Raw genomic sequence first — 27,779 nt, forward strand, 5'->3', positions numbered from 1 at the left:
GGCAGTTAACGGTGAAGACAAGGTTGGTGACAAAGAAATGAACTCTTAACTTTCAAAATGAAGCAGAAGTATATTTTCAACTATAAAGGCACATTTACTGTTAATCCCTAGTTAGATTATATAACTAGTTATATGAAAGATTTCTGAGAGCCTTTATTGAAGAAGACAGTGTTACCTGAGAATCAGCACAGGTTACCTGAGAACAACGGCACTCAGCTAAGATTATTTTCTCTCTCCCCCCCTCCTTTTTTTTAAAAATAGAGTTAGGATTACTAAGCAGATAATGATACATACATAATAATAGACACTGGATTTAAACAAGGCTCATGAAAAAAGCCTCCCATAGTGTTCTTATTAGCAAGATTAAGAAATGTTCTGAGTGTGAGTTAAGTTAGGTGGATACCTAACTGTGTAAATGACTCAGGGATTTGTAAAGGGAGCTCTCCAAGGGTCGCTGCAGGCTCCGCCTTTGATTCTGTTCTGCTTCACGTTTCATCACTGAGTTGGTTGCCGACATTGACGGAAGGCTTCTCATATGCACATATGACATTGGGGGCTGGATGAGAAACCAATACCCCAGAAGACATAATCAGGATCCCCAAAGATCTTGACAGGATGTAACTGGATGACCTAGAATAGGATGGAAGAGGTAGCACTTCACGGCAGCAGCCATTAAAAAGGCTCAAGGATTTTCCCTTCCTGTTATCTAAGGATGAGTCCGCAGTGTGACATGATTTATGATTTTCCAAAATCAGATGCAATCATACGTCTCTTCCCGAGAAGTTTAAAGTCTAGAATTTTAAGTGAAAATGCCTAGGGAATGCAGTCTATAACTTTTCCCTCTTTGCAAAGTCAATGTCTCTATATAGTAGACCTTCAGTAAGTGCCTGAATTTTTTTAATAATCTTGCCTGCCGTGTCTGAGCTCGTACTATGTGCCAGGCAGTTTTCTAAGTGTTTAACTCTGCGATCACACTTAATCCTCGTACCAGCTCGACAAAGTACGTACACTTATTATCTCTATTTGGCCAGTGATTTCAGCATCCATCTTTTTTACCTTTCCATGGTAGTATTTCCATGAAGGAAATGGACAGTTTTAGCCCTGCTCTATTCTACAATATTCAGGATGTATCTGACATATTATGTGTTGTCCTTCATGTTTTAGGAGGAACACTGAAAACATTTTGGGTCCAAAAAAGAGAGACTAGGGTGGTGAGAGGACTCAGAGCCATGTTAGACATGGCATAGTTCAAGGAACTAAAAACTAGAGAAGACTGCTTTAAAACTTGATTTCATACATTTAAAGGGTTATCATGTGGAGAAGGAATTAAACTTATTTCTTACGACTTCAGAGGGCCAATTCAGGTTCAGAGGATTTGAGTTGCACCTGTCAGAATCCAAATTTCATCCCGGTAGAGGAAAGTACTTTCTAATAATACTAATTCAAAATAGAACATGTTGCCCCTGGGGTTAGTATATTCTCTATTAGTGAAAGTTTTCAAAGAAAGTCTGGACAAAAACTTGAGAAAATTTTGGAGAGGATTTTGTAACAGATGTAAAATAGGTTTCTCAATAGATGGTCACTTTTGAAGTTTCTTCTCATCTCAGACTTCAGTAATTCTACGAAAAAACTCGTGCAATTTGTCTGCAAGGCAGCAGAAAGAAGTGGTAAAGCATGAGCTCTGGTGCTAGGTTGCCAGGGTTCAAATACCAGCTCTAACCCTCACCAGAGAGACAGGATGTGGGCTTCCAGTCCCAGACTAATCATTTACCAGCTACACGAATATGAACAAGTAATTTAATACCTATGTGCTCTGGTTTACCCACCTTCAATGTGAGAATGACAGTAACAATAGCTATTGGATTTTATATGATAATTTTTATTAAATATATTGTTTAAAGATGTTAAACATATAAAGCTCTTAGAACAGCACTGGATACAGACTAAGCATGGTATACTACCACAAGTTAAGTATTATTATTTTTTACCACGTAACCTTGAGACTCTTGCAACTTCTCTTGCCTGCCATTCTTCAGCTTATAATATCGTGGTAATGACAGTATCTACCTCATGGTGGTGTTGTAAAGACTAAGTCACTCATCACAACTAAAACCCTTAGAACAGTGCTTGGAACACAGCAAGAGATAAATCAATATTATCCACTACTACTGTTAGTAGTAGTAATAGTATTTTTATTTTTATTATGTGAACATATTTCTTAAACTCTCTGTGTTTTAATTTTATTATTATACAAAACAGGGATAAATAATAAACTGACCTTAGCCCTAAGTAAGTCAAACTCTAACCCTCTAATACCAAATATATGTCTTTTGCATTCACAAGTATTATCATCTGAACACACACAATATGGGAGAATGTGGGTGTTGAGAAACCTATTACTAAAGTTATCAAAAATAACTTTGGAAAAGATGGCCAGAAAATCTTTGGAGCAGACAAATTTGTATTATTAATTCAGACAGTAAAATTTACCCAGGAAGGTTAAACGCTGGAATATAAATACATCACTGAGCTTAAATGGCAAACACTCCAAATTTGTGAAGGAATTTTGGAGTCAATTTCTCCAGCATTGTCTCTGTTGTGTAATTGTCTCCCCAACTTGTCTTGCCCCATTTTCTCATGTGTAATCTGTCTTCATAAACGTCAACTGAGAAGCATGTAAGCAGACAGTGGGCTCTATTCATATAGAGACAAAAGATCATTTGAAGTATAATTATAGATGTATCACTTCTCTGCTTGGAAATCTAGGAGGATAAAAGACTGGCATTTGGTAAATCAGTGCACCACAGCTATTGGGTGAAAAGTAAAAATAAAGTCATAAATTGCTAATTTTTTTATTAAAGTATAGTTGATTTAAAATGTGTTAATTTCTGCTGTAGAGCAAAATGACTCAGTTATACATAAATATACATTCTTTTTTATATTCTTTTCCATTACGGTTTATCCCAGGACATTGAATGTAGTTCCCTGTGCTATACAATAGAACCTGTTGTTCATCCATTCTGTATATAATAGTTTGCATCTACTAATCCCAAATGTGAGGATGACAGTAATAATAGCTATTGGATTTTATATTATAATTTTAATTAAATATATTGTTTAAATATGTTAAACATATAAAGCTCTTAGAACAGCTAAGAGCTGTTCCCACCCCGCCCCGCCCACCTTGGCAACCGTAAGTCTGTTCTCTATGTCTGTGAGTCTGTTTCTGCTTCATAGATAGGTTCATTTGTGTCATAGTTTAGATTCCACATATAAGTGATATCATATGGTATTTGTTTCTCTTTCTGACTTACTTCACTTAGTATGATAATCTCTAGTTGCATCCATGTCGCTGAAAATAGCATGATTTTGTTCTTTTTTATGGCTGAGTAGTATTCCAGTGTACATTTGTACCACATCTTCTTTATCCATTCATCTGTCTCTGGATATTCAGGTTGTTTCCATGTCTTGGCTATTGTGAATAGTGCTGATATGAACATAGGGGCGCATGTATCTTTTTGATTATAGTTTTGTCCAGATACATGCCCAGGAGAGGGATTGCTGGATCATATGGTAGTTCTGTTTTTAGTTTTCTGAGGAACCTCCAGACTGTTTTCCACAGTGGCTACACCACCTTACATTCTCACCAATAGTGTAGGAGGGTTCCCTTTCCTCCACACCCTCTCCAGCATTTGTTACTTGTAGACTTTTTAATGATGGCCATTCTGACCAGTGTGAGGTGGTACCTCATTGTAGTTTAGATTTGCATTTCTCTAATAATTAGCCATGTTGAGCATCTTTTCATGTGCATATTGGCCATCTGTATGTTTTCTTTGGGGAAATGTTTACTTAGATCTTCTGCCCACTTTTTGATTGGGTTGTTTTGTTGTTGTTGAGTTGTATCGGCTATTTGTATATTTTGGAAATTAAGCCCTTGTCAGTCACATCGTTTGCAAATATTTTCTCCCATTCCATAGGTTGTCTTTTCATTTTGTTTATGGTTTCCTTTGCTGTGAAAAAGCTTGTAAGTTTGATTGGGTCCCATTTGTTTATTTTTGTTTTTATTTCTATTGCCTTGGGAGACTGACCTAAGAAAACATTGGTATGATTTATGTTTTGTCTATGTTCTCTAGGAGTTTTATGGTGTCTTGTCTTATATTTAAGTTTTTAAGCCAGTCTGAGTTTATTTTTGTGCATGGTTTGAGGGTGTATTCTCATGCATTGCTAATTTGCTTAACTGTTTCTTTTTGAAAGTGTAAATACTCCTATAAATAAGAGATAATCAGTGGATAGAGTTGCTCTAGCTTTTTAAAAAGCATCCCATAAACCTCTTCAGAGGAGCAAAAAAATTAAGGAGAGAGAGAGAAAAGGAAAGAAAGCAAGCAAACGAGCTATTAAGCTAACCTGGAAGAAATGCTTCATCAAGCAAAACAAGCTAAACTAAAAGAACACATAGTGTAAACATAGAAAAACTCTCCTTTGTTTGGTCAGATATTCACAGTGAAGTAGCAGTAATGCTACGGGAACATTTTACCAAGTGTGTTTTTTCTTTTCAGTAAATGATCTGTGTTCAAAAAAAGACTGCAGAGTGATCTCCAAAGGTGTAAATAACTACTAAACTCTTCCTGGCAATTGTACTGAAATTCAGACTTGTTAAAATGTTGGAGGGTGGCTGTAGCAGAATGAAATGGCCAGCAAACCCTCTCCCCACCAAACATACATAACACTGGACAAATTGTCAAAAACAACCACTTCAGATCTCTGGAAATAAACCAAAGGCAAATAAAAAATTGAGTGACATTTATTCATGAAAACCTGGTAGAACTTCAGTTAAGAACAGTGAGTGTCTAAGGCATTCTTGCCCATGGGATGTTCCCTTAAACCTCCAGCTTTGCTGTGTGAAGGAAAAATGGCACCAGACAGTTAAATAGGCAATGAAGACTTTATTGAAGTCTACAGTAAGGGAGAGAGACTGAATTCACCCCCACTGAAACAAAATCAGAAGAGTTTTTAAACACTGGGGTGAGCTAGTGGAACAGTACTAGAGGTTGTTAGAGAGGGAAGTTGGTCAATGTGATTAGGCCATCTATGTTTGCTAGTCGGCACTGATATAAGTTAGGTTCCTGTCGTCTCAGAGAGACTAGGAGATGGGGGTGTTATCTTTCCTGATGATCACATTTCAAAGGGATGGCTCTCACATCCTCGATATTCCTACTCTGTAAAGCTGGAAAGAGTCTAAGAGAAGACTTGCATCTCAAAGGGACATAGAAAGAAATTACAGTTGCAAGTTTTCTAAAATCAGTGCTCTGAGGAAAGGGAGAGCAGAGGCTTATATTCAGGAATAAACTTTTTTAAAGTTTAATCACGCTAAGGGGAATGTTAAGGCTGCCTTGGTCAGTCGGAGTGGTGGTTTTACCAGGGAGAGTTTAGCAATGAAAACCAGAGGCCCCTTGTGACCAGAGTATGCTGACTTGATTTGGAGTGGAGTGTGAAATCCATGGTTAAAGGTGTGGTCCGTAAAAGTAACACATTTAGTTGGAAATGAATGGGGAAGCCCATGGCTTTCCTACTTAGAGGTTGCAGCCCCAGCTGGGGTGAGGGGCAGACTAACTTAACATTTAATGGAGAGATTCCAAAAATAAGAGAGCCATAGAAAGGCTAGATAATGTCTCCAAGTATGCCAGACATGTGCAGGGACGATCCAAGAAGGCCCAGTAGAAATTTAAAACTTGTTATATATGAAAACTTTCTGAACTTGAATGTGCGATCCAGCTCATACACAGATCCATCAGCAGAGGGTGGAACTCAAAAGGGCTCAGAGTGTTTGATCACAAACCCTGCTCAAATCATTGGCTGACCATAGGTGTGACCCTAATAGCCATGCTAAAGACAAAAATAAGAATTAAAACAACAAACAAAAAACAAGTCCGAGCAGAAACATCAGTGACTGCAATCCAAGGGGAGATAGAGTCCTCAGATTAAGTTCAGGCAATTTATTGAGACAACAAAGATGACAAAAAGACTCCTGAGGCATGTGGGGAAGCCTGAGGATAATATATTGCTACAAAACATAATACAAAATGTTCAGTTTTCAGCAAAACAGTATGAGACATACAAAGAAACAGGAATGCATGACCCATGCTCAGAAGAAAACAACAACAATCAATTAATCAATAGAAACTGACTCTAATGGGGTCCAGATATTGGATTTAGCAGATAAAGACATCAAAGCAACTATCTTAAATATTTTCAAAGAATGAAAGAAAACTATGTTCCATAAACTAAAGAAAAATATGACAGGGACTCAACAAATAAGTAACTGAAATAAGAAATATAAACTAAAAAGAGAATTAAATAGAAATTCTAGATTTGAAAATATGGTAACAGAAATGAAAAATTCACTAGGTGAGCTCTACAATTTGACTCTACATATGGATTTGAGATAGTGGAAGAATCAGTGACCTGGAAAATAAATCAGTGAAAACTCTCCAGTCTGAAGACTAGTAGGTAAAACAGATAGGAGAAAAATGAACAGAGTCTCAGAGACCTATGGAACACAACTAAGCATTTCTATTTGTAATAGCAGTCCCAGAAGGAAGAAAAGACGATGGGTCAGAAAAAGTGAAGAAATGATGGCTGAAAATTCCTCAATTTGAGGAAAAACATTAATTTATAGATCCTAGATCAACAAAGTTGTAGTACGTTTAAGACAAAGAGACCCACACCTAGACACATCACAGACTGCTGAAAGTCAAAGAGAAAGAGAAAATCTTGAAAACAGCAAAAGAAAAACGACTCATTTGTACAGGGTAATCACAAAACAATGGCTAACATCTCATCAGAAATAATGAAGGCCAGAAGAAAGCAGAATGATACGTATAAAATGCTGAAGTAAAAACTACGGAGCAAGAATTCTTCATACAACAAAACTATTTTTCCAAACATGAAGGAAAAATACACACATTTCTCCACAAAGATTAGGAGAATTTGTTGCCAGCACATTTGCCTTAGATGAAACAGTAAAGGAAGTCTTTCAGGCTGAAAGAAAATGACACCAGAAAGTAACTCAAATCCTCAAGAAGGAATAAAGAGCATCTTCAAATATGTAAGTAAATATAAGAGAGCATATAAACATACAGTCATATCTTTTCTTCTCTTAATTTCTTTAAAAAAACACAAGTCTATAAAACAATCATTATAAAACTGTACTGTTTGGCTTACAACATATAAAGATGTAATGTATATGACAATATAATTGCAAAAAAGAGGGGGGAGGGAATTGAGCTATTAACTTGTAATAGAATGTGAAGACCTAAAATCATATTGTATTCCCTACAGTAACCACTGTAATAAAACAATACACAAATCAATAGAGGAATTAAAATTGTTCATTAAAAATATTTTTAAAGCAGTAACTAATTAACACAAGAGCAAAAAGGAAATGAGACATTGAGAAAAACAAATAGCAAAATGGCAGATACAAATTCAACTAAATCAGGACTTACCTGGTGGCGCAGTGGTTAAGAATCTGCCTGCCAATGCAGGGGACATGGGTTCGAGCCCTGGTCCGGGAAGATCCCACATGCCGTGGAGCAACTAAGCCCGTGCTCCACAACTACTGAGCCTGCGCTCTAGAGCCCGCAAGCCACAACTACTGAGTCCGCATGACACAACTACTGAAACACGCGCACCTAGAGCCCATGCTCCACAACAAGAGAAGCCACTGCAATGAGAAGCCTGTGCACCGCAGCAAAGGGTAGCTCCCGTTCGCCGCAAGTAGAGGAAAGCCTGCGCACAGCAACAAAGACCCAATGCAGCCATAAATAAATAAATAGATAGATAGATAGAAAGACAAATAAATAAATAAAATTTTCAACCAAATCAATAATTACATTAAATATTAATGGATTAAACACATTGCAAAAGCTTGGAAATTGTTCCCCAAAATTCATGTCTGCGTAGACTTCAGAATGTGATCTTATTTGGAAGTAGGGTCTTTGCAGAAGTAGTCAAGGTAAGAGAAGGTCATAGTAGATTAACCTGTGTCCTAATCCAGTGAGCGGTGTCCCTATAAGAAGGGGAAAAATTGGAGACACTGACAGACACACTGGGGAGAATGCCATGTGATGACAGAAGCAGAGATTGGAGTGATGTGTCTACAAGCTGAGGGACACCAGAACTTCCAGCAACCACCAGAAGCCACAAGAGAGCCACAAGAGGGAACAGATTCTCCCTCAGAGCCTCTAACAGAAACCAACCCTGCTGGCACATTGATTTGGACTTTCAGCCTTGAGGACTAAGAGAGTATAAATTTCTGTCGTATTGAGCCACTCAGTTTGTGGTAGTTTGTTATGGCAGCCCTGGGAAATTAATGTACACTCCAATTAAAAGACAAAGATTGTCTGAGAGAAAAATGCAAGATCCAACTATATGTGGTATATAAGGAATACAGTTTAGATGTAAAGATACAGAGTTTGAAAAAGATATCCCATGTCAATAGTCGTCATAAAATAGAGTGCCTAGATTCATATGAGACAAAATAGACTTTCAGACAAGAAATATTACTAGAGAAAAAGTGGCATTTCATGATGAAAAACAGTTACTACATGAGGAGGAAGTTTAAAAAATTAACGTGTGCACATCTAAAAACAGAGCCTCAAAATACATGAAGCAAAAACTGACAATACTGAAAAAAGAAATACACAGTTCAATAATAAGAGTTGAAGATTTCAATGCCTCACTCTCAATAATTGATAGACCAACTAGACAGAAAATCAGTAAGGATATAGAAAACTTGAACAACCCTATCAGCCAACTTGACATAACTTACATTTACAGAACACTCAACCAAACAACACATTCTTTTCAAGCCCACATGGAACATTCTCCAGGATAGGCCATATGCTAGGCCATAAGTCTCAGTATTTTAAAAGGGTTAAAATAATTTTGTATATTCTCAGACTACAACAGAATTAAAATAGAAGACAACAGGGAGAAATTTGGGCAATCCCCATATGGAAATTAAACAGCTTACTTCTAAACAAGTCATGGGTCAAAGGAGAACTCACAGGAGAAACTGGAAAGTAATTTGAACTGTATTAAAAAGATAACATATCAAAGCTTATGAGATGCAGATAAAGCAGTGCTTAGAAGGAAACATAACTTTGAATACCATATTAGAAAAGAAGAAAGGTTTCAAATCAATTAGCTTCCATCTTAGGAAACTAGAAAAAAGAAGTGCAAATTAAATCCAAAGCAAGCAGAAGGAAGGAAAAATTAAACATCAGAACACAAACCAATGAAATATAAAACAGAATAATAGAGAAAATCAATGAAACCGAAAATTAGTTATTTTAAAAGACTGACTAAGTTGAGAAGTCTAAGAAAAAATAGAGGAGACACAAATGACCAAACTCAGAATGAAAAGTTGGGGAGGGGCATAATAAGTGACCCTATAGAAATTGACACAAGTATAAAGGAATAATATTATGGACAGCTTTATATAAAAAATAAAATTAGATAAAATGTAAGAATTCCTTGAAAGAAAAATATAATCAAAACTGACCCAAGAGGAAATAGAATAACTGAATAGACTTATGAGAAATAATGATATTGAATTAATAATAAAATATCTTCCCATAAAGAAAAACCTAGGCTTAGATAGCTTCCTAAGTGAATTCTATAAAATATTTAAAGAAGAAATAACATCAGTCTTATACAAAGTCTTTCAGAAAATAAAGAAGGAATGCTTCCTGAGGTATTCATTGAAGGATATTACCCTGATACCAAAGCCAGGAAAAATATCATTTGAAAATATTACTAAAAATCAGTATGCTCTATGAGTATAGATGTAAAAATTATTAACAAAACGTTAGCAAACCAAATTCAGCAACATATAGAAACGATTATACACCATAACCAAGTGATATTTATCCCAGGAAGTCAAGGTTGATTTAACATCTGAAAATTAGTTAATGTAATACACCATATTAATGGAATAAAAGATAGCCACCACACAATGATCATAAGAAAAACAGAAAAACATTTAGCAACATTCAGTGTCCATAGAAAAAGAGAGAGAGAGAAAAGAAAGAACTCTCAGTAACCTAGATGGGGATTTCCTCCAACTGATCAAGGGCATCTATTAAAAATATCTGTGCAAAACCTATAGCTAACATCATCCTTAATAGTGAAAGACAGAATGCTTATCCTTTGAGATTGAAAGGTCCACTCTTATACTTCTGTTGAACATTGTACAAGAAATTCTAGCTGGTGCAATAAGACAAGAAAAAGAAATAAAAGGCGTACAGATTAGAAAGAATCAAAAATATCTTTGCTTTCAAATGACATTATCCCATATGGAGTCTACAAAACTAGTAAGCAAGTTTAGCATGGTTTCTGGGTACAAGATTGTCACACAAAAGTCAATTGTATTTCTACATAGTGGTAATAAAAAACATGAAGATGATACTAAGAAATTAAGAAAATGATTCTATCAAAAAGAAAAATATTTAGGAATAAATTTAGGAAAAGTGGTGTAAGACCTATACATTGAAAATTACAAAACTTTGCTGAGAGAAGTTAAGGAACATCTGAATAAAAGATGAGATAGTTTATGTTCATGAATTGAAAGACTTAATATTATTAAGATGCCACTTCTTCACAAATTGATGCTTAGATTTAATACAATCCTTATCAAAACTCCAGCAGGATTTTTTTTGTAGAATTTGACAAGCTAATTATAAAACTTACACGGAAATGCAAAGGAGCTAGAAAAGTCGGAACAGTTTTTGAAAAAAGAATAATGTTAGAGGGCTTACAGTATCCAGTTTCAAAACTTACCATAAAATTCCAGTAATCTCAATAACGTAGTACTGGCATAAGATAGACACACAGAGCAATGAAACACAATAGAAAGTCCAGAAAAACTCCTTACATACGTGGTCAATTGATTTTTGACAAAGATACCAAGGCAATTTAATAGGGAAAGGATAGTCTTTTCAACAAATGGTGCTGAGACAGTTGGTCCTCGCTGGGACAAAAAATACTGCTAGGATAATGCCAAAACACAAAATGAAACAAGACAAAACATGAACTTAGACCCTTATCTCATGATACACAAAAATTAAGTGAAAACATTACACAGGGAAATATTTCTAGTTTTTGATGGGGAGAATATTTCTTAGAATCTATGATTCCCAAAGCACTACAGAGAAGAAAAAATGATACATCCCATATTTGAATTTTATCAAAATTCAAAAAAATTGTTATTCAAATGACAACATTAAAAAATGATATACTGGGAGAAAATATTTACATTATGTATCTAATACCAGACTTGTATCCAGAATATATAAAGAACTCTTACAACTCAATAAAAATTAATCCAATGAAAAATGGGCAAAAATTTGAATAGATACTTCACCAAAGAAGATATATGAATAGCTAATCAGCACATGGAAAGATGCTACACGTCATTAGTCATTAGGAAAATGCAAATTAAAACCACAATATGATGCTACTATGAGCCCACTAGAATGGTTATAATCAAAAAGACTGAAAAAAAATGTGTTGGTGAGGATGTTGAGAAAATGGAACTCTCACACATTGCTGATTGGAATATAAAAAGGTATAGCCACTTTGGAAAACAGTTTGTCAGTTTTCTTAACATAAAACCCAGTCATTCTACTTCTAGGTATCTATACAAGAGAACTGAAAACAGATCCATACAAAGGCTTATAACTGAGTGTTCATAGCAATATCATTCTCAATAGCAAGAAAATTGAAATACACATGTATATTGACTACCGAATGGATAAATAAAATGTGGTATATACGTGGGATACTATTCAGCAATTAAAAAGGAGCTAACTACCCACACATGCAACAGTGGAAATGAACCAAAAAAACATTATGCTACGTGAAAAGACCAGACACAAAGACCACAAACTTTACAATCCCATTTGCATCAAATTTCTAGAAAAGGAATTCCTACAGAGACTGGCAGTGAGAATTGACCGCAAACAGACACAAGGAATCTGGATTCTGGTGATAGTTACACAAATCTATACATTTATTAAGTATCATTGAACCGTAGAATTACAATAGATGAATTATATGGTGTGTAAAGTGAAGCTGTTACAAAACGTTTGCCATATCTCACAAGTCCATGTAAATTCATAAGAATTAGGAAGATCAACTTCATGTGGGCATGCGGAAGGAAGTTGATTTAGGTTAAAACAAAACTGGATTTGAGGTATTAAGCGGGATGCAGGAGAAAGATGTAGACATCACTGTGATGTAGACATTATTGCAGGTTTTCTCCTAAACCTATCAGCTCAAATTATGGAATAAAATAAAAAGGAAAAGAAAATGTTTTAATAATAAGTGATGCTAAGTCGGTTATAATGAAGTAACCCCCTCTGCTATATTACATGTAAACATCTTTTACATGTATATTAAATTTATGCTTCATGATTGTCTTTCTGAGGCCAAAGAGGAAAGCTACACTACAGTGAGAAGGATTTAATATTTCCTTTGAAGAGATGGAAATTTGCAGTGTTAATTCTTGCAGTATAGATGGGGCCTGAGATGAAATCAGAACTTGGGAGGTGGGCCTTAGGAGGGAATTAAAAACTCTCAGTTCTCTCTGGGCCTTGATTTTGGAGCCTTTGGGTCACGATGGAGACAGGCAGGAGTCTAGTGGAGACCACAGAAGGTCACTGACACAATGCAGTTATATTAAAAATAAAATGATTTCATCTGAGATCATGAAACCTGAAAAGAAACTTAAAAACAATAACCTGGGCAGAGTTTATTCAGTTCTATTCTCAGGACATGGTATAAGTTTAAAATGAGAAAAAACAATTTATAAAACACTCAGATTAATGTATTGGTGGGTGAAGAAATTGCTGAACTGAAATTACCTGGGTTGGGATAGGATTGTGTGTCCTTGATTTCATCACTTGCTCACCATTTGCTCCCCGGTCTCCACTAGCACTAGCACACTACCTGGCCCACACTAGACGATCAGTCAAGAGTTGGTGCATGAATGATCCCTCGTAATTTTCAAGGTATTTCCCCCCCGGGTGATTGACATTTTAATCATTAACTTATTTAATATTCAACATCTGTTGGGAAACACTGATCTATAAAATGCCTCTTGGTGTCACTTGTGGATGGGCCTCATAAACAGGCCATTAAGGTAGCTGAGTTTGGCGTTTCTCACATTTTTATAACCAGCCCCTCAAAACATATTCCTCCTGAACCCCCTCTCCTACCCTATTTCCCATGCATCTCACTAGATATTCGGCATTTATGTGTCTACTTCTATTTAGGTAGAATTAATCATCCTTACACTGTCATGTCCATATCACTGTGCCTGTAGTTATTTATTGTTTTTATGTGCTCGGTCATGATTTCTTCATGATTTTCTTGTAACCTCATTGTACTGTAAGTATTCTAATGTATCTGAAAATGTGTTATACAATGTGAAGCACTGACCAAATATTTGGTATTAAAGCTACAAAGCTAAAGTCAACATTCTGAGGACAATGGGTCAACTTAGATTGGATTCTTTTTAAAATTCAATGTCTACTTACGGTATGAGAAAACTCAGTAGAAGTGGAACAGGAAATGATCACGTGAAGGTAAGCTATGGTTACAGATACACTTTGTACTACAACTGGGGTATTAAGTTTACTCAGTAAGTTAGTGTATTTTGCTCAGCTTTATGTTTCGTTGTTTGAGAAACACAGCATAAGATGTAGAATTAAAAGCCAGCCTCACTGCAATTTATTTTTATAGCATAGTGCAAAACAACCAAAGCTGAAAGTACATTTAGGCACTGAGACTTAAATCCCTAAAGGTAAGAAAGTAGTTCCATAAGCAGCTGTGATCAGGGATTCTGAGTTTATTTGCTTGTGGCAAAAATAAAAGTACCAACTCAATAAGTTTTAATTTATAGGCATCTACACCAGATAGCCTTTGGGCACTTCCAACAAAACTGACTAAAAATAAAATCTAGTAAAATAAAACTTAATCTGCCCCATTCTGCATTCACATCAGGGAGTATAAATTCCCCAGCTGGCTAGAGGAGTGATTTCTCCATGTCACCTCTAGGTTCTTCCCTGGAATGGTAGCTTTGCTCTGCTCTAGAAGAGACTCTTATGATTGGCTACATTCCTGGACACTTGAGCACGTGAAAGAGAAGCTAGGGATGGTCATTCCACCCTCAGAAGGTTTTCGGATAACCACGGCTTCACCTAATCTGTGGTCATGCAAACAGTCAGAGCTTCTCTGTTCTTACCCATGGGTAATATTATTTGCCCCTTTTCTCTAGCAGCAACATCCTTGACATATTCATATATAAAGTTTTTATATATATATGGTAATACATATGTATGTATATACATACATATGTATATATGTGTGTGTGTGTTAGGGGGCTGGTACCTAACATGTACCTGAACAGCAACGAATTCTATGATTCTAGCACTGGATATATGATCTCCTGAAAATCCTTATTCATGCAGAATATAAATAATAGAACAAAAAGACAGGTGTGTGGGCCTGACCTTGAAAAGAAGGTCTTTTCATTGCAGGGCCTTCTTACCTCACATTTTCTTCTTCCAGAGTCTCACTAGTGAATTCCAGTATGTCAGCAGCTGTCCCCACAAACATAAGGAGAAGTTGAGAGAGTTGATCCCGAGTAATCCCGCCTCCAATGGGCAGAAGCCATCTTCCAATTATTAGCATTAGCAGGAATGTCTGATGGAGTCCCAAAGTCCAAACTTTCTCGCATACTGTAGATAAGTTATTTACAAAAACTTTGGCCTGTTTAAGAGAAATGTCCATACAGACAGAAGGATTATGAGCTACCACCTTAGAGAGAGAGGCCTTCTTCACCATGGCTGTCAGTCAATAGTTAGCTTTTGTGGAAGGTCATTTTCAGAAAATGATTCTTCACTTAATAAAGAAAGCACAACTCTTTTCAACTGAACATGCTAAAAAAAAAAAAAAAAAAGCTAATGTGGTCCTTAAAATGGGGCAGCCTTATAACTGAAAGTAATTTAAACCTTTCACTTACTAGGGGCATTGTACTATATGATATTTTAAAAACCAATTTTGCAATGTTTTATAGATAATTTATCATTTCATCAGTCTCTGTAACCAGTATAACACATAGCAACATTTTAAAAATTCCATATTAAAATTTAAAAATTCCTGTATTTTTCTTTTATAGATTTCAAATTGGAATTTACTAATCTGGTAATATTTTTAGCATGGTACAAATCTTCTCTTTTGATTTGTATTGCTATAAAACACTATATCAGGGCTTCCCTGGTGGTGCAGTGGTTGAGAATCTGCCTGCTAATGCAGGGGACACGGGTTCGAGCCCTGGTCTGGGAGGATCCCACATGCCGCAGAGCAACTAGGCCCGTGAGCCACAACTACTGAGCCTGCGTGTCTGGAGCCTGTGCTCCGCAACAAGAGAGGCCGTGACAGTGAGAGGCCCACGCACTGCGATGGAGAGTGGCCTCTGCTTGCCACAACTAGAGAAAGCCCTCGCACAGAAACGAAGACCCAACACAGCAAAAATAAATAAAATAAATTAGTAAACTCCTACCCCCAACATCTCTTAAAAAACAAAACAAAACAAAACAAAAAACCCCCACTATATCAAAGGAGAAAATATATAATAGTGTTTATTCGTTACCTAAAAGTAAAGAAAGAGAATAACTATAAGGTTATTTTTACTCTGAACATTTAACATATTATTCAAAAATTCATAAGCTAGCAGCCAAATTTTATTCTGCCCCTATTCTTGGACTCTGAGAAAAATTTACATCCCATTCATGTATTCTGGATGCCATCCCTTGCCCACTTAACTTCCAAATAACTTTGAAAGTATATTATTGGCCCTATCAGTTATGATCTCTAAAGACTACAAGGGTGTAGATCTTAAGTGGATTGGATAGTGATTCCAACTGATGTATACAAGTGACTTAACTGTATCTGTGCAAATTTTACTTACCCCTCTTGATCACGTGCTGATGTCAAGTGTCAAGGTTAAGGGAGGATAAAAGACAAGGCAGGATGCTAACCTGATTGAAGCCGTGAGTGAAGGTCAATAATCTTTCATTCGCACACTTCTTTGAGACTTCTCATACATTTTATTTAATTCTTGGAGGAAGCATACTAGCAGGGTTAATATTTTCACTTGTCAGATGATAAACTGAGAGACAGTGAGATTGATTTGTTCAAAGTGATCTGGGTAAGCTGTGATTGAAGCTTGAAGTAGCTCTGTTAAACCTCACAGAATCTGTAGCCTGTCTTATTGTTGAAAACATGGTTCAGTGGTAGGGGCCTTGGCCTTGAGTCTCTCCAGTATATCATTTTCTAATAGGTCATGGTTAGTTTGCCAAATATCAAGCATGAGAAGGACAAACAAGCGATTCTATTTTGGCTGGAAATCTCCCCTGATTTATTAACATAAACACCTAAAAAATATATAGGGCAGATCTCAGTCTTTCCATTGTATCATTCCTTCACAAATGTATGTATCTCTCTTTGTACATAGACTGTCTGATCTAAGTGTTAAAGGTTCCTTAATACTGCAGGTTAAATATATTTATTAATGTATATAAGATATATATGCCTATTATTGTAAGTTAAATATGTTTAATAATATTTTTAAATACAATTATCTTGTGAACTCCTGAGCCAAACAATTGGCAAATTTCCCTAGGAAAGAATGAGCTGAAAGGTATAGAGTATGTTATGAAAGGGTGATCTGCTAGATCCTTTAATATACAGTGAGAAAGCTCTCACCGTCTCAATGAGATCATCCGCTCTGTTGGTTTGTTCAGTTGACAACAGAGTTTGATTGAAGTCTTCTTTGGTGCTGGTGTTCTTTGACATTCCTTCAGATTGGCTACTGCAATACTAAGAAGTGTTTTAAAAAGCAGTATGTCAAAAAATATCACAGTAGGTAGAGTTTAAGATGGCTTCAATGTGTCTAAGAGGTTATGAGCAAATATGTGACATTTCATAGTATACATAAACATTTCTGAAAATCAGAATATAGGCTTGAGATAGAAAACCACTTTTCAGCTAATATGAGAAAAGAGTCAACTATACGTGTCTTATTTTTCCACAAGTCTATGAGATGCTCTGAGTTCATTGTGGAGAGCTGTAGAATTTATGGATCGATCACTGTGTTCCCTTCCTTGGACCCTGGATCAATTATAAAACAAACCAACAACCAATGAAAGCACGTATGTTCCTGGTCAAAGCATTCCTTCTAAGATTTTGTTTCTTGTCCAGAGGCCTCTTTATCTAAAATACCATTTTGCTACTACAGATAATTCAGTTACTTTCAATCATGCCTGTTAGGCACTGTAACAACCCCCCCCAAATAATAATAAATTAACATATTCACCCACCAACATATACATCTTGTGTCACTTTAGGAGTCAGTTTAGGTTTATAAAAAATTTAACAATAGACCTAAAATAAATGGCACTTCTTCCCCTTCTTGTTCTTTCATTTTGCATGCAAATTTCTACAAGTGAACTGTGGATGATTTATACAGCCAGATGCTGGGAATCCGAGGTACAGAAAGAGAAGAAAAAAGTACATAAGAGAGGAGAGGGGTGGCACTTGAAAACGTAACTGTAGCCAATGATTATTTCACAAGTGGGTAAAAAAAAAAAAAAAAATACATATATATATATATATGGTTGATTTTTTTTTAAAACATCTGCAGAGCAAACGTACTTTTGAAACACATACACACGCACAAACACACACACACATGAGCACACATTTGGATTTAGAGAGAAATTATTATTTTTTAAATGCTAACATTGTGAGAAGTGTATTTTTCTTAATTATTCTGGATACTTCATCGATCATTCTATGAGCTACTTGGAAAAGTAGAAAAGAAAGTCTGTCGAGAAGCTATTTTTTTCCTCCCTTCCATCAAAACAACTAGTGTTACAGGTGAAATGACAAGAATAATTAAGAAAAATGGCCATGTGCCGTAACTCTAAGAACAAAAGTGCAGTTGTTTGTACCCTTTTTTTTTTGTACAGCTAAGGCTCCGAGAAAGGATAATAAAGATAACAAATTAAATCTTTGAGCAACAAGTCCTCATTGCAGAGGAGTTTTGTGACTCTTATCTAATAACCTAATGTTCAACAGGAAACAAATTTGACCACTTCTCTTACAGGCATGAAAAGCAGATTGTATATTTAAAATGGTGACCCTGATATGTTTTTTTACATTCTTATCACTAAAAATCCATAGACATCTTGTTATTTTTAAAAAATCATCATCTATACTGCAGCATAAGATAACTTGATAGCAAATAGTTTTGTAGTTCGTGTTATGGTATAAAGACCTGAGTCCCTCTTTATTCTTAGAACTCTATTTGTTATAAATTGATACGACTTTCCTTTAAGTGGCAGCTGCCTTAGGACTGCAAAGAACAGTGGGTTTGACTCCTAAGACCTAACCTGACTTATATTGTTCTTATGGTAATATTGTTTACATTCAGCATTGTATAAGTGAGTTATGTGCATGGTCTGGGTGCCAACAAGTCACTTTTTCGTGGGCTCTGTCTTAAAACTTTTAATAGCTTCAAAAGTACTCCGTTGGGTCAACCAGACTGTGACACCATCAAGACCAGAAAATTTCCATTGCTTGAATTGTGCCACTTCATAAATAGACTTGACTAAGAGTTAAGGTCATAACTGTTGTCATAAGCATTTTGTTTCCATTCAGGTAGACCCAGCCAGATTCAGAAATGAAGGTACAGAATTGATCATCTAGGGGAAATGTTTTCATGAAATAGGTCAGCGTGTTTTTCAAATGCCAAGTCATAGGTTAGAGCATTTAGGGTATAGAGTAAAGGGAAAATGTGAAAGGAAATTAAATTATCCTTTCCCATCATGAAAAATCCAGATGATTTTGATGCAAATTCCTGTAACACATAGAACACATAATTGAGAAAGGCAGTGCGGTTTAATGCACTAGGGCTCAAGACTCAGGTTCTAAGCCCCAGAACTGTGGTTGATTAGCTATGTGGCCTTGGGAAAATTACTTAACCCTTCTTAGTCTCAGGGTCCTCTTCTATAAAATAGAAATCCATATACCATGTCTAACTTAAGAAGTTGCTGGGTGTATAAATGAGAAAATGTATCTGAAAATACTTCGAAATGAAGGGACTATATGAAAAAAGTGATTATTATCATAACCAAAATTTCCTACATGAATGGACTAAGAATTTCTCTACCTCCCTTTATTCTGCCATTTCTTATTCCTTTAAACGCAATTCCAATACTTTTTTGTCTCTCTCTCACTTTTTTCTACTTCTGTCTCTGCCCAGCCTGCCCAATTCAATCACTGGGCATTCATTTTAATTCTCAGTGTCAAAATGAGTCAAATCCATTACTGCTAAAGGTCCAATTTCTTTTGTAGTATGAAAATTAGAGAGGTACTGCCCAGGGCTCAAAAATCTTTTTTTTCTTAAAAAGAGAGCTTTTGGTTGTATGCTATTTGTTGTAATAGGATTGGACCTGTATATCAATTAACTGTGCAATGCATTTATATTATAAAAGCATTTGGGGAAATGAATTGTTATTGTGGATGATAGCCACGTCATAGAATTAGATGTGAAGGAAAAAAATGATTCAAATCACCAGAGCTTATTTTCATATCCTTGAAAGCAGTAAGTAGTAAGGAAATTGAAACAGTCCCCTAATCCTTATGGTACAGTTTTTAAAAGCTATAATAACTTGAACCAACCAATCTACTGTGACAAAAATACTTTTGCTACAAACGTATAGAGAGTCTTTGACTTCAGTGTTTTTTAAACAGGAGATTTAGGCAGACAAATGTTTTCTTCATGCCTACATCATTGGTACATGCTTGTGGAACTCAGAAATAGTCTACAGAACTAAATTCCCCTCTGTGTGCCTAAAATTTGGAGCAAGCACTTTCCAGATAAGGTTTGAATATCTGAAACGTATATCAGAGGCTTAACTTTGCTATAAAATGACCAACTGTAGCAAAGAAATCTGTGAAACAGTCTCACATATTTTACCAGTAAATGTCCTAAAATAATATTATAACTACTGTAAAACATATGAACCTGTAACCTGCACCCTGAAGATGTGACGTCCAGGCTGCAGTCTGATGGACTTCGCCAACTGGCACCCCCAGTGTTGTACAGGAGCATTTACAACAATCAATGACCGAATCCAGCCTAGAGCCTGCTACCTAGGGTTGCCCAGGCAAGAAGCAACTCACTTAAAAATCAGTACCTCCCTCTGTATCTCCCTAATATAGATTAGGGACTCTTATTGGAACCCACTGTTTGTTTTCTAGGTCAGTGTGGTCTTAAAACAGAGAGCCCACCCTTCCTGACGGTAGGTCCCCTGGCTCCTCTCCTTTACCCTTATTTCGGGTCCCTAGGGTGAAATTCCTATTTTACTGAGACAGTTCATAGGACCCTCAAAAGTGAATCTCCCGTAACCTGCAAAGCCTGTGTTTTAAGACACACTACTTCAAATAGCCCCTCCAAGTTTGATTGTGTTTGTATAGCTGAGTACAGATGATGGGGTTTCTTTTCTGTTTCTGTTGTCCCTAAAAATGTCATTTTATAGGATGCTAGATGACTGAGCCCTGCCCGTTCTTAGCACGATAACTCGTTGAAGCGGCAAGGGTTAAAACCAGAATTGTATATCCCCATGTGAACCGTAGCATATTGGAGGGGAAGTCTTAAGCACAAGATCTCTAACCCAAATTGTTAATGAATGATGTAGTCTTAAATCTTCAATGAATGCAACATTTTCATGGGGTTTTACAGATCACGGATTCACTTCCTTTTTGCTGAGGCCTCTTACTTATTCAAATCTTGATAACTCCAGTTCCTTAGAAAAGTGCATTTCTGACAGAAATTGGATTATAATTTGAATGTGGTTTATTGCTGAGTATTTCACTTCCCTACTTTCCAAAAGGACATACCTGGGTCTCATGGTGCATTTCAAGAAGCCATAATGATGGAACAATGCTAATCAGATATAAAAATATGGCTGGTGAAAACCTGTGAAAGAGCAAAAAAAAAGATAGCTCAGCTTTTACAAAATTTTTTAAAAAGAAAACAAGTGCACATACCCTGACCACACTGAGTCAGATCATTTTATCTCAAGTGTTTATTTCTAAGGGGGAAAAAGCATTATGTGATTCCTGCCATGTGGATTATAGAGAAACAAAGTAACCGTAAAAGGCACTAGCAGCTGTCATTCTCACTGAATTTCTAATCCAATTAATAGATGTTAATTTTAATATAGTTTAATGGGATACTGCCAATTAGTTTCACGCACAAAACTGCATATTTTGTATTTAATACATTTTACAAAAAGCAAATACAGCAACAGTAAATCTTGGATTTTTGAACATTGTCCTTTCAGAAAGATGGGCTACATTTTTCAACATTAACCTGAAATTCTGAGAGCTCAAATAGTAACATACAAAAAGACAAAAATCAGATGATATGTACTGAAGGAAATCAACTGGCTTTGTGTGTTTCTGCTAAACCTGGTACAAATAAAAATACAGGCACATCTCATTTTATTACGCTTTGCTTTATTGCACTTCACAGATATTGTATTTTTTACAAAGTGAAGGTTGCTGGCTACTCTGCGTGAAGGAAGTCTGTCTATCAGTGCAATTTCTCCAACAGTATTTGCTCATTCTGTGTCTCTGTGTCACATATTTCAAACTTTTTCATTATTATTATATTTGTGTGCTGATGTGTGATCAGTGATCATTGACGTTACTTCCAGGACTCACTGGAGGCTCAGATGATCGTTTGCATTTTTTAACAATGGAGCATTTTTAAATTAAGGGTATGTGCACTGATTTTTAAAGCAATGCACACTTAAAAGACTACAGTATAGTGTAAACATAACTTTTAAATGCACCGGGAAACCAAAAAATTCATGTGACTTGCTTTATTGCAGTGGTCTGGAACTGAACCGGCAGTATCTCCGAGGTATGCCTATACCAACAAACAACAGGTGAAGGGTTTGGTATTTTTTTAAAGAGCTATCTATATTAATTATTTTCAGACTCAAAATTCAGAGGGCAATTCAAAGAGAGTGCTTTTGTTTGTAGTCAGACACATCAGGTTCAAATGTTAGTGTTGCCACTGACCTCTGTTTGCTTCCTAATCCACAAAATGGGAACAGTCCTATATTAGCTTAGGCTGCCATAACAAAATACCACAGACTGCATGCCTTCAACAACAGAAATTTATTTTCTCACAGTTCTGGAGGTCAGAAGTTTAAGATCCTCACATGTCCTTTCCTAAGTGCATACACATCACAAGGACAGAAAGAGATTTCTCTCTCTCTCTCTTTTTTTTTTTTTTTTTTTTTTTTTTTTTTGCGTCACGCGGGCCTCTCACTGCTGTGGCCTCTCCCGTTGCGGAACACACGCTCCGGACGCGCAGGCTCAGCGGCCATGGCTCACGGGCCCAGCCGCTCCGCGGCATGTGGGCTCTTCCCGGACCGGGGCACGAACCCGTGTCCCCTGCATTGGCAGGCGGACTCCCAACCACTGCGCCGCCAGGGAAGCCCCTGTTTTGTTTTTTTTTTAATTTATCTTTTGGCTGCATTGGGTCTTCGTTGCTGCATGCGGGCTTTCTCTAGTTGCTATGAGCGGGGGCCACTCTTCGTTCCGGTGTGCAGGCTTCTCATGGCAGTGGCCTCTCTTGTTGCAGAGCATGGGCTGTAGGAGTGTGGGCTTCAGTAGTTGTGGCATGCGGGCTCAGTAGTTGTGGCTTGTGGGCTCTAGAGCCCAGGCTCAGTAGTTGTGGTGCACCAGCTTAGTTCCTCCGTGGTATGTGGGATCTTCCCGGACCAGGGCTCAAACCCATGTCCCCTGTATTGTGGCATGTGGGATCTTCCCGGACCAGGGCTTGAACCTGTGTCCCCTGTATTGGCAGGTGGATCCTTAAAGGCCCTCTCTTCTCTTCTTATGAGGCCACTAATCTTATTATTTTAGGACCCTACCCTTATGAACCTCATTTAACCTTACTGACTTCCTAAAAGCTCTGTCTCTAAATACAGTTACATTGGGGGTTAGGGCTTCAACATATGAATTTGGGGAGAACACAGTTCAGTCCGTAGCTGTCACATTTATCTCACAGGAATTTTTATTATACAGTTGACCTTAAACAACGTGGAGGTTAGGATCACTGACCTTCTGCACAGTTGAAAATCCACATATAACTCTGTAGTCGGTCCTCTGTATCCACAGTTCCACATCCGCAGATTCAAACAACATGGGACATGTAGTACTATAGTATGTATTTCTTGAAAATAATATGTATATAAGTGGACTTGCACAGTTCCAACCCATAGTGTTCAGGGGTCAACTGTACTTTCTATAAAGCAGCGCCTGGCAGAGTTGGGCATTCAATAACAAGTAGCTACTACTAATATAATTATGGGACATTGTGCAATGACAACATGTCCTTAAAAATTTGAAAGAAGATGAAAATTACATACTTTCCAAATTTATTTCTTCCAATTTCATTTAATTTAGATTGGAATCTTGCTTTATGAATCATCTTAAAGTCAAAATTGTAAGTCAATATAATTTTATTAAAATACTTTTAGTACACATATGTGATGGTTTAAAGTGACCTGAAAAATAGAAATGTTAATTGCTCAAAAATAGAATTGTTTGTGATGAAATGCTACTAAATTCATACTGTTATAATCCAGTGGGGGAAGAAGTGAGCAAACCTAAATGCAGGAAGATTTTTAGAATGGACTTTTTAAAGGCTGTTAACCCTTTCATTAATATCTCCTTTCAACTTCTGAGAAGAAGAAGGGAGAAAGGGCAAAAGAAAGAGAGTCTTTTTAAAAAAAATCAGTATTTAATATGTATAGCTGATTTACTTTTGTTATAAAGCAGAAACTAACACACCATTGTAAAGCAATTATACTCCAATAAAGATGTTTAAAAGAAATCAGTATTTAAATGGACACTACCCTACCTTTGAATTCCTGCAAAAAATAATTTGGAAACAAAGGGGTATGCGTCATGATATTATTAAAATCTGATTTAGACGATGGCTGGGCTGCAGCAAGATATCAAAAGCCCCCATGTTGAACACGCTTTCAAAAAGAAAAGGAACACTTAATTCTTTGACCTTCCATATCAAGGGAAACATCAGGAGAGAATATTTCCTTTGTGAAATTGGGAAAGGAAATGAATTCTGGTTGGAGGGACAGTCGGAGGGAATATGTAAATGTCTGTTTGGATACATCAAATGTTGGCTGGACTGCAGTTTTGCTGACTCTCTTGGAATTAATTTTGGGATTAACTCCCCTAACAATACTGTTATAATAATCATCTAGGGAGACTCTAGACTGAACATAACATAGCTCTTGAAAGAGGTTAAGGATAAAAAAGAACAATAACCCTTAACATCTTCTATGCATAAGATTTATTTCTGTAACTGGAAAAAAAATACTATCCTGGTTCAACATATTTCCTCTAATTAGGAATCTAGTTATATTAGAAAACAAAAAACTTCCAAATCCAGGATTTTCTGTGCTGCTTACTACAGAAAATCTAAATTCTCTCTCTGATATTCAAAGCCTCCATTATCTAATCTTATCTCCCCTTCCCCTTCCTCTTCCTTTACCACATTCTATCAAGCTGAGCAACTCAGTAGTTTCAACCTGCTGTGTATTTAAAATGAAACAAAACAAAATGTTTTAGAAAGTTTCCCTCACTTCAGCCCCTCTTCATCAGACCTATTTGATGTAAGTGAAAAGGGGGTGGGAAGAGGGAATCACATTTAACCCTCCGAGAATTAATCATATTCAGCTCAAGAGTGTATGAGTCCATAGTCTTTCTCCCCCTATTTCCCACCCTCTTAACCCTACACCTAAGAGGATTTGCTGGAATTTCCAAAGGCTTCCAGGTAGAATTACCAACGAAATGCCTAGTCTGCGAAGTGGTCAATAGCAAGTGAGAATCAGGAGCTTCCTTCCCTACTTCCTCCCTCTCCCTCCCCCTCCCCCTCCCCCTCCCCTCCCCCAGTAGTAGGCTGTGGTAGTTGTACAACTGAAATTTCTTTTTTTTTTTTAATTTTGGAGAAAATAAGTCTCTATAATCTAGAGAAGTATTAAAACATGTATGATAGGTTTTATTTGGGACATGAAGAAGACATTTCAACCATATGTCACATATGTTTTATTGGACCATGGGTCCCTGTTAAGAGCAAAGGGCTCTATTGCCCCTTCAGCTTGGTCCATCTGAGAAGAGAGGCTCTGACATGGTTTTTGGAGCAAACGTCCCTTCAAATTATGACTGTCTGTTTTGGAAAGCCCTCCTCTTACGTCTCTACCCATCGACGTCCTTCCTGTATTTCGCAATATAGGACTTAATGGCAGCAGTTAATCTTAACTTGTATTTCTCTTGTGACCCAACACATTCTCCACTGTTTTCTTGTTGGGTGCATATATGACTTCGCTTTCCTAAGTTCCTTGAAGACAGATCCTGAGTCATATATATCTTTATGTCCCTTCCCTCTTCCCTCTCCTTCATTTTTTCTCCTCCTCAGTGGTCTCAGGTGTCTTTTTAAGTCTTTAATTAATGTCTATTAAGCAAATACTTAAATGCTTGAATGCCTGAATTTATAAATAAAGGGAGGATTGAGCAAATGAAGTGAATGGAGGCTGCTGGCATCTACGAGGACATTTTCTTCCCATTTCAGCGGGTCTGGTAACAAGTATGCTCCTCTTATTGTGTCCCTTGAGGAACTGTGACACTGTGGTAGCATTTTCATGAACTTGAGAGACCCAAACTTGAATCTTGCCTCTTCTATTCATTCATCTTTGGAAAGTCGCTACCTTTCCTGAGACTCAATGTCCTTGTCTATGGAAATGGGTATAATAATATCCACCTCATAGGGTGGTTGTGAGGATTAAATAAGACAGTGTTATGAGCTTGATACTGTATATGCTCAATACATGTGAGTTGCTGCCTTACCCAGGCTCAGCTCTGCAGATACACTCATGGCCACATATTCAGCACCTACACTTAAAGCGGACCCACAGAATACCTCGTTAGAAGATTGTTTCTTCAAATAACTTAAAATCAATCCCATTTTTAAACTATGGTTCTCAAAGCCAAAGCTATTTGAGACTCCCTGAACCAAGGGAAGTTGTTTGCAGTGCTGTGGACATCATTATGTCTAACTTCACGTTCACGGTTAAGGCACTTACTGTCACACAGTCATGGTTGGCGTGGGCTTTTTGCTCATCATGACTTATAAAATGCTGTACCATCAGCACCCTGCCTACCTCTTGGTCTCTGTTGCTTGCATTCTTCCTCACTGTGCTCCTATAATGGTGTTTTCTTTCAGTTCTGGAAAAAAGCTGAGTGAGTTCCTAACTCAGGCCTTCACACATGTATTTCTCCCCCTTGAAATACCTCTCTCTCTCACTTTTCACCTGATTATCTCCTTCTCAGAATTCATGTCAGCTCTATAGGACTCCACAGAAGAGCTTTCCTTGTCCTTCCAGCCTAAATTAGATCTCCTTGTTACGCTTGTTCTATATATAACACTCTTCACTTTCACCCCATACAGTTTCAAATTTTATAACTATATATATGTATATGTATATATGTGTATGTGTACCTGTGTTCACTAATTGTCTCCCAGCAATTCTGAGTAATATTGGAGTGGCCAAAAAGTGCGTTCGGTTTTAAGTAAAAATAAAGGCCGCTTTTCATTTTCATGAAGACCTTTATTGAACAACGTATTCACTAAATGAACGAACTTTTTGGCCAACCCAATACAAGCACAGAATTGTGTCTTGTCTGCCCAACATTATGCCCTCAGCTCCTTCCACAGTGTTTGGCACATGATGGGCTCCCCCAAATAGTCAGTGATTTCATAAGGTCCTAGTTGATTTATAATTCCAACTTTCTTGACACTCTGTTGCTGGTTTGACTAGAAATCTCTTTTTGAAATATCATCATAAATTGATTTATGATGAACTAATTCTTCTGTTCTTGTATAAATTTGGTATTTTTTTGCCACTACGAAGGATTTTAATATTTCAAGATGACATGTAGCTGTTACTTATTATTTTGAAGGTTTGTCATATTCTTGATAGCTCATTGTCAGTGATTCATTTTTGGAGCCAAGGAGAATGTGAATTCTAAAAATTAAAAACTAAGCCTGATCCCACCTTTTTCTGGGTAATTTACCGAATTGCATGCCCTTTCTTAGGGGCTACCAATCATTTTACTCCAGTTTTCATGTCTTAATTGTATCAAAAGTAAGTAGATACCAGCCACAAGCACTAATACCAGAGAGGGGTCTAGCCATCTCAGAAATAAATCAGGTTTCTGGTTGCTTGTTTATAAAATTATGTTACACTATTGAGAGACTGACAAAAACTGATAAATATATGATTAAATGAATAAGACATGTCCAGGTGGGATATTTTTACAAAATTGATGATACCTGATTACTGATGACCTACCTATCCTTGGAAACTCAGACTTATTCCAGTTCCAACTATCACTACCCTATCACAATATAGAAGATGCCCAGCATTAATAATTTAATGCCAAATTGCTTTCCCTTTTCTCAGCTAGTTTTTCTAAATTCCAGCCTTCCTGAAGATAAATTTTCTCCACAGAAATTTTTTTTTTATTTGTTTGTTTGTTTTTTA

General features: G+C 36.7%; 1 protein-coding gene across 1 annotated transcript in view; it reads right to left on the bottom strand.

Moving 5' to 3' along the window:
- The window catches only part of TMEM26 (transmembrane protein 26), a 47,537-nt gene that overhangs the window by 7,835 nt on the left and 11,923 nt on the right, over positions 1 to 27,779 (bottom strand). The window contains exons 2-4 of the mRNA XM_032607987.1: positions 21,034 to 21,112; positions 16,834 to 16,947; positions 14,615 to 14,835 (exon numbers count right to left, since the gene is read on the bottom strand). Of these exons, the coding sequence (XP_032463878.1) occupies positions 14,615 to 14,835; positions 16,834 to 16,947; positions 21,034 to 21,112 (414 nt within the window). The remainder of the gene's footprint in view (positions 1 to 14,614; positions 14,836 to 16,833; positions 16,948 to 21,033; positions 21,113 to 27,779) is intronic.

This window comes from Phocoena sinus, chromosome 16 (assembly GCF_008692025.1).
Source record: "Phocoena sinus isolate mPhoSin1 chromosome 16, mPhoSin1.pri, whole genome shotgun sequence".
NCBI lineage: Eukaryota > Metazoa > Chordata > Mammalia > Artiodactyla > Phocoenidae > Phocoena > Phocoena sinus.